The following is an 8474-nucleotide window of genomic DNA, read 5'->3' as shown; positions in this document are numbered from 1 at the left end:
TGCGTGCCAGCTAGCAACTATGGTCTTAAACAAGAAAAACGAAAATCAACAGAAAATGCCGCAGAAATTGTAACCGTCTGCTCGTGGATGTGATTGCGTGTTTGGCGGTCGTATTTGCCCCAGTTATGCGGTTCTTTTGTTTCGGGTAAAGGCGGAATAACCGCCGGCGCCCAATATGCCAGTTCGATTGGCGGGCCGCATCGACACAAGTCCGACGAAATTCATCCCGGCAGCGTAGTGGGTCGATCAAGCGAACACCGCCGCTGCAGCAGCACTGCTACGCTGAGTGCTGTTTTCCTCGCGACACCCGTCAGTGAGTTGTGTGCGACTGGATGCAATTATGAAATCGGACAAGGACGGTCCCGAGAGCGGCGAAAAGCTGTCGCGCGCCCCCAGCACGAGTTCGGCCGACGGCACACAAGAGTGGTACGAGACAGGTGAGTCGCTTTGAGCGATCCGTGATAGCCACATGCTTGGTCTTCGCGCTCAGCTGGCTCCCCGTACGGTTACGCGCCTGTAGGCCTAACTTGCCAATTCGGACACAGTACTTTTCCGGCTTCGTCTGGGAGCTCGCTGTGCGATCGGTGGTGCAGTTCGGAAAGGGAAAGGAAATCTACCCCTCGTTTTTTCGTGAAGACGATCGCTTTCCTCGTCTCTGCTTGTCGTAGCGGACGACTGTCAGTCGCGTACGTTAGCCGTGACCAGCTTGAGGCAAACAACGGATAAAGTGAGAACATATTGACAGCTGACTGTGTCGTTGCCGTACTGGTCAGCATGTTTTGCATGAATGTGACAGTGGTTAGAGTTTCTTGTGTCACCAATAGTCGTTCGCATTAGTGATCGAGTTCTGGCGTAGCTAGAACCCGAAACTAAGAACACTTTCTTTTTTGTTTACCTCGAGCGTGCTACCGGCATGCGATGTGGATGTAACCGAGGGTAGCCTCCTAGCTGTACAACACATACAAAATTAAAGAATGCATGTCACTCACAGCTAAGATCCCCGAATGCATATGTCGACGTCAATATTTATCGGGTCTTGAATATTTGGGGGCTGGGATTTAAAAAATTCATATGCAAAATCTACTACCCCATTCGAGCTGAAATAACGTTCACAAAGTAGCAAAACATAGTCTACGTTATCTGATAAGTGATTCAACATCGGTACTTGCCTAGATTTCTCGAAATCGAGAAAAAACTGCTCTCGGTGGCGTGCATAATTTTCGCAGAAGACAGTCGAAAAGCTATTTTAACATGATGCGCCATCTGTCGAGCAGTGAAACAAGCTCCATCCCGGCCGTTGGCGCGCTTGCCTCGCTGCCCGACAGATGACGCACCATGTTAAAATAGCTTTTCGACTCTCTTCTGCGAAAATTGTGCACGCCGCCGAGAGCAGTTTTTTCTCGATTTCGGAAAATCTAGGCAAGTACCGATGTTGAATCACTTATCAGATAACGTAGACGATATTTTGCTACTTTGTGAACGTTATTTCAGCTCGAATGGTGCAGTAGATTTTGCATAGAAATGCTTTAAATCCCAGTCCCCAAATATTCAAAACCCTGTAGATACTTTCACAAGGGAAATCAGAGGCCCGCGAGACATACTGACCATTCGAACAGCTCTTGTATCAAGTCCAGTTGACTATCTTCTATGTCTTGGCTGAATTCCAGACTTTTGTTATGATTCTACGTGAAAAATAAATAAAACAAACTAAGAAAAGCCGCCAAATAACTTCGCAGACAGATGTGTCATTCAGTCTTTCCGGCGGAGGCAGCTATTACCCTTGTTCATATGAGAAATAAAGAAGAAATAAATGGGGTTGCAGTTCGACGAGCTGCGATTGTGTTTTTCGTGCGTTCGCTTTCGAGTGCATTCGCCTCTCTCCAAGTGCAGGCATGCGATGCTGCCATCAGCGCCGTGGGAGCCTCCCGCGGCGGCAGCGCAGTATTACGAAAAGCCGGTCGTGGCTTTCATTTTGTATGCGACCGACGTCCGTCTGTTTGCGAGCAGTGACGCCGACGACGACAGTGTGGCGCAGTTCTTATCCCCTTGTTTTTGTGTTTGTCATTTCTTTGTCTCGGTTTCGTCGGACTCGTCTTCACGCTCCAATCGTGCTGCCGCTCCGTTTTCGTGCCCTTCTGTATCCTCCTCCTCCTCCTCCACTAGTCAGTGTTCACGTCACTGCTGCTGTGACTGTTTCCGTGATGACGTCATGCCTAACTTAGGAGCCGGGAATATAGGGGGCCTCCTACATCAGCGGAAAATAACGCTTTAATGAATGAATCAATCAATTAAGCATAGCCACACATGCTTCAGCCACGTTCATATGGCGTGTTAAGTGGGGCTTTTATGTCGTGTGGTAGCCTACGCTATTGCGTCATACCCTTAAGCAGGACGTTATGCTGGACACTTAAGCTCTGCCTTTTGGCGGAGCTTAAGTGTCCCGCATATATTTTTTTTTATTTTGATGGCTGCCTAACCCAGAATTTGTAATTTTTCGTCGTAACAAGGGAATGTGCACCTTTTTTTTTTTTTTTTCCCTAGGAATTCACGAGTCTTGTTGAGTTACAGGTTGAAACGATTGCGCTGAGTTGCCCTTGAGTTGTGAAATGAGATGTTTCTTTTTTTATTTTCGGAGTGGGGGGGGGGGGGGGGGGTGTTGGGTTGGGTTGGGTTGAGGTTGGGGTTGGGGTTGGGTTGAGGTTGGGTTGGGGTTGGGGTTGGCAACAGATGAACCAAAGTGAAAATCTTAGCTGGTCAGACTGGAATCAAATGAGAGTTATTTCTTAAACCACTGTGGCGAGTTAGGGGTTTTGCCTTGGAAGGGAGTTTAGCGCTTTGCAACACCTTCATGCATGCGATCAGACAACGAATAATGCTGGAGAATGAGGAAACCGACGCAAAAAGAATTAGTTGCTATTGTAGACCTTTGGACGTATCTGGCTTGCACAATGAAATTGCGCATAGGCCCAGACAGCAAAGAAAATGGGAAATACTGTGTTCTTCCTTTCTCCGCTTTCCAGTGTTCCAATAATGGTGCTTGCTTGAATTCTGCTTGCGCGACCAACAAAATTACTGTACTCAACAGATGAAATATGCGAACGAGAAAATTGAAATGCCAAAACAATAACCGTAACGCATTACCTCTATAGGTGACGAAATATAATAGAGGTTGATCAGCAACCCTAACTGTGTATCTCTACGACTTCGAAATAAAATTAACATGTGATAGTACTGAGGTCCCTTCGATAAAGATCTTCCCGGTCACCGGTCATTTCGTTATTTTTTTGGTTTGGTTTATGAACTTTACCGTCCCAAAGCGACTCAGGCTGTGAGAGACGCCGTAGTGGAGGGCTCCGGAGAATTGTAGCGTCCGGGTTTTTTTAACGTGCACTGACATCGCACAGCACAGGGGCGCCTTGCTTTTCGCCTCCTCCGAAAAGCGGCCGCCGCGACCGGGATTCGATCCCGCGTCCTTGGGCGCAACATTCGAGCGCCCTAACCACGGCGTCATCGCGGCGGTTTAATTTGTCGAGTACAGTACACAGCTTCAGTACTATCAACAAACTTCGCGAATGTGCCAAAGAATGGCCAAAAACGTTCGCTTTGCGCGGTGCGTTATAGCGTTGCTATATTAACCGAGAACGTGTTCGAGAGACCAGCGAGGTGGCCACGGCATGAGGAAGTTCCCGTTCCCGCCGACGATGCAGCGTTCCAGACTTGGGCAGGCGCGCAGCAAAGCGTGTGTCCTCGCCGCCGGGTGCTAAAAGGAAGTCGCCGCCGGAGGCGCCAGGCGAAGGCCGTACACATCCAGATCGAAGACAAATCCGCGGATACGCACAGTCTGATCGGCGACGGGGTCCCAGTGATAGCTGCGGTGTGGAGGGGCTGAAAAGCCGCCGTTTACTCTTTTCGCGTGGGAGTAGTTTGTGCGAAAACATGCTACCGTGACTGGCGGACATGGAGGAAAAGAAGTGTCTTTCTTCATTTTTGTTTCTCCATATGATGCCGGGCATGATGTGCGTTCAAAACTGGTTGTGGTGTGCAAGCGGAACTTGCCGGCGCCTGGGTAATCTAACCGATCTAACGAGTTACGGTTTTTGATGACGTGTAGATAACGGTGTCTGTGTTGGCACTCCGCCTGACTCTCGAGCCGTGCATAAGAGGTTAACTATAGTTGGCGATGGGAATTGTCAGCAGATCGGGTGTCGTATTTTTTTCAAACCTGTATCTGGGAGGTGCGAATTAAGGGATTCGAATGTTGCCTTCGGGCATAACCAAGCGCTCGGGAAGACGCTATCAGAATTATTATTTAGCCTGACCTAGATTGCCTTATCCAGTGCGTCAGGTGGTGGTGGCTGAGGTTAGATCTCTTGCTTGATTATCGAGGACTGAAGGACTTTGGCATATGTTGCTTTGGATACGGATGAGCCAGTCCGCAGAAGTGACTGTCGGTGATAGCAGTGCCAGTATTTCGTTTTAGAGAAATATCTGTGGATTCTGCCGACGCTTCATTTCTCAGGGCAAAGTTACGCTGCCTATATCCTCCGGTAGTTTTCCGAGATCGCCGTGAGGCCGCTAGGCGCTGCTGCATTGCAGCAGTTTTTGCCTGTGTCTAAGCCGTGTTGTCCGTGACACTGGCGAGGTCCTTTGTGCAGCGTTTATCCGTCTTCGTCTAACTGGCCACGGCGGACCGGGCAGCGAGCGTAAACAGCTGTGGCAGCTTCTCACTAAGGTCGACGTGAGCAAGCAACTGGATAACTTCACGCGAGAGACGGATCTGTGAAGGTTCATACGGAGACGGCACCTGGCGGCGCGGTGTGCGAGGTGCAAGCTTCTGGCGTGCTTTTTGTTTCGGTCAAAGGGGGTTGAGACATGAAAATGTTTTTAGTTCAGTTTTGCTTTGAAGCTGTGCGTATGACATTAGTCAACATCGAGCACGACATGGCATTAGCCAGCACTCGGTAAATAATTTGCAGTTGAATTTTGTTCATTCTGCACTTTCGGTTTCAAATCGCGAACGAAGGCTCTGACGTTACGAATGAGTATGAGATCCCGTGATGGATGTAAAATATGCAGTATGTTCACTGCTTTCTTTTTTTTTTTTTTTTTTTTTTTTTTTTTTTTTTTTTTTACAAAAGCTCCTATACTAACTGTTTATTGACTAAGCCGTTCAAGAAGCCACAATGTCAGCGACTGGGCAAATAGCTATTGTATCGAAGTTTTTGTGGGTTTCACGGGATTTCATACTTGACGTCGAAACCATCCTTCGGCAACCCGAGACCGAAGCCGAAATTGCGTTGCAGAACAAATTCAATTAAATATTATTAATATAGCGTACATGAAATGCAGATTGGAATCCATGTTTAGTAGTGTCTTCATGTAATTCCAAGCCATAAATACACTAGGCCAAATGTCATGTCTCTACCCCTTTGATATGAAGAACGGGGACAGGGGGAGAAGAAGGGGGAACTGTGGGCCCTAGATACCATAGCATGCGAGTAGCGTAAAGAGAGTCCGAAAATATGTTTATGCTTATCCTTATGTCTATGTGGTTTATGTTTATGGCTACATGGTCATATTAGTGTGCAATATTCGTAGAGGTAGTCCTTGTGAGTATATTCGAGTAAAATTTGTATTTCGTTCTTGGAACAAATTATTATTTTTAGTTCCTCGCGATCGATTTCGGCGACACCTCACCACCCGTTCTTTGCCGGCTGTGCCTGTTGACATCTATCTGGATGCGCCAGCCTCTCACAAGGGCACGCTGCGCGGCCTTCCCTTATATGAAGTTTGGTTGTTGTACAAGGATAGAATGAAATGTAAAAATACCAATTGGCAGGTCATAATACGTGGCGTGTAAGCCACATGGGCGATGAGATTATTCAAAAAGACTGCTTGACTTCGGGTGAGGTGGGTCTTACGCGTAAAAGGTGGCTCTGGTGTGACCACCTCACTGTACGACTCTAACGCATGGCAGCATATCTCATCTTCCCTGGGATCGCCCTGCTTTTTCTACTGGACGCTCCGAGATCGAACCCTACCGCCTGAACTAGCGTTCCCTTCTAGGAACTGATGCTAACACACAAATGATATTTGCCAAGTATGGCTGCCTTAGTGGTCTGGTCGGAGCAATATGATTTGAATGACGACCTGTGCAAACAATGAAGATTCTGCCTACTCCTTTTTACTCCCATCTATGGCCATGAGCCTTCATATTCAATAAAGTACGTTCAAATCAAATCACCAAGTGGCGGAAAACGGGAACTCAAGATAGTTTCGACAGGGTAAAGCCAAATTAAATAAACGGAATCAAGGCTGCAAATCTGCCCAGGGCAGGGAACTTGCGATAAAACCCAAGTTGAGCAAAAAAGAAAAAAGAGGGCACATCAGTATGGTGGTGGTGAAAAACTTTATTTAGTGGAGCCGCGAAATACTCGTTACAAGGGCTGGGCCGGCTCCTGATCACGGGTGGTGGCCAGCAGGCAGTGCCTGACGGCGACCGCTTCAGCCCAGTCGACCAGTCTCCTTTGTGGAGCCGGTTCTGAGCTGGAGACCGCGATCTCCCAAGCCTCGTTGTCCGTAAGGCGCAATTCGGCCGGTGGTTGAAACTCCGGGCATCTGAACATAATATGTTCGAATGTAGCTCTCGGGGCCTCGCAGAGGGAACATTCGGACTGATGAGTAGAGGGGGAGAAGAGTGCCAGCAGTGCTGGGGAGGGAAAGGTACGGGCTTGAAGGTGTCTCCATGTTATTTGTTGTGGTTTAGTTAAGGAGGGGTGTGGGGGAGGGTAGTGAAGTCTTTCAGACCGGTAGTGTAGTGTAATGTCGTTGTAGGTGATCAGCCGATCTCTGGCACTGCCTAGGTCCTCGGTATCTGTTGCTCGGTCGACGTATGCTCGAGCAGCAGCATTGGCCGCTTCGTTACCGGGGTTGCCCGAATGGGCTGGTACCCAGACAAGGTCTATGGGTCGGGGGGTTTGAACGTTGGTAGTTAAGATTTTGTGAGAGGCAGCATGTAGCTGGCCTCGGGCGAAATTTTGTATGGCAGTTTTAGAATCGCTGAGGATAAGGGTGGCAGTGGAAGAGACTATCGCGATGGCTATAGCGGATTCTTCCGCTTCTACGGACGTTCGGGTAATGATCGAGGCTGATGTGATTTGTTCGAAGCGGTTGGATACCGCGCATATCGCATAAGCTGAGCGTTGTGGATATTCTGCGGCGTCCACGTAGACCGTGTCGGGTTCGTTCGCATGTGCTCTGTGTAGGGCACGTGCTCTCGCTTTTCGTCTGGCCTGGTTATGAAGGGGATGCATGTTTTTCGGAAGTGGGTGGACAGTGAGGTGATCGCGGACTGTCTTTGGAACTTCATAAGTTTCTACTGGAGGGGGACCTAATGGTCTAAGTTGGAGAAAGGAAAGAATGTGGCGACCAGTTGGGGTAGTGGAGAGCCGTCCTAGTTGGGCGATGCGGTGGGCTTCCACCAGTTCGCTGAGGGTGTTATGAACTCCCATGCCTAAGAGTCGATAGGTTGGGGTGCGCTTAGGTAAGCCGAGAGCTGCCTTATAAGCGTGTCTGATGAGAGCATCCACCTTGTCTGTCTCTGTTTTTGTTAGATATAAATACGGAATCGAGTAAAGAATGCGGCTTATAATAAATGCCTGTACTAAGCGTCTGAGGTCATGCTCGCGCATTCCACAGTGCTTGTTGGCTATACGTTTGATTAGGCGGGTGATCTGATGTGTTGTGTTAGTCAGTCTGGAGAGTGTATCCGTGTTAAGGCCGTTGTCTTGTATGAACATACCTAGTATTCGAAGTTTGTGAACTTGTGGTACTGGCTGACCATCTACGGTGATGAGCATAGGGGGTTGGTGGTGTTTCCGCGGGCTTGGGTGGAGTATCAGGAGCTCGGATTTGGTGGAGGAACATGCAAGGCCTATTGAAGCTGCGCATCTTGACACCATGTCTGCCCCCTCCTGAAGAGTTTCTTCCATGCTACCTACATTCCCAGTGGTGGTCCACAGGGTGATATCATCTGCATACAGAGAATGGGAGAGGTTTGGGATCTGTGACAGCTTTTTAGCCATGGGGATGAGTGTGATGTTAAATAAAAAAGGGGAAAGGACTGATCCCTGCGGGGTGCCTCTATTACCGAGGGTAAAAGTGGGGGATTTTAGGGGACCGAACCGAATTTCTGCTGTGCGATCCCGGAGAAAGGCTGAAATGTAAGCATGTGTTCGGTTTCCCACATTCAGAGTGGATAGTGCATCCAATATAGAGGAGTGATAGACATTGTCAAATGCCTTTTGCAAGTCTAGAGCCAGCAATGCTCTTGTGCGTTTGCAGTGTCGGGGATGGAGAATTTCTTCTGATATCTGTAGCATAACATCTTGGGTGCATAGGTGGCTGCGGAAACCCAGCATTGTGTGAGGAAAAAGGTCGCGGGTTTGCATGTGTGTATGTAGCCGATTCAAGAC

At 48.6% G+C, this 8474-nt stretch overlaps 1 protein-coding gene across 1 annotated transcript in view; it reads left to right on the top strand.

The window, feature by feature from the left end:
• Nucleotides 1-38: 38 nt before the first annotated feature.
• The window catches only part of LOC146189695 (cerebellar degeneration-related protein 2-like), a 159729-nt gene continuing 151293 nt past the window's right edge, over nucleotides 39-8474 (top strand). The window contains exon 1 of the mRNA XM_084604463.1: nucleotides 39-437. Within this exon, the coding sequence (XP_084460589.1) occupies nucleotides 341-437 (97 nt within the window). The 5' untranslated portion in view covers nucleotides 39-340. The remainder of the gene's footprint in view (nucleotides 438-8474) is intronic.

The sequence above is a fragment of the Amblyomma maculatum genome, chromosome 5 (genome assembly GCF_055883805.1).
Source record: "Amblyomma maculatum isolate TAMU_Amacu chromosome 5, ASM5588380v1, whole genome shotgun sequence".
NCBI lineage: Eukaryota > Metazoa > Arthropoda > Arachnida > Ixodida > Ixodidae > Amblyomma > Amblyomma maculatum.
Note: the sequence above shows the minus strand (reverse complement) of the source record. Positions and strands in the feature narration are given on the sequence as shown.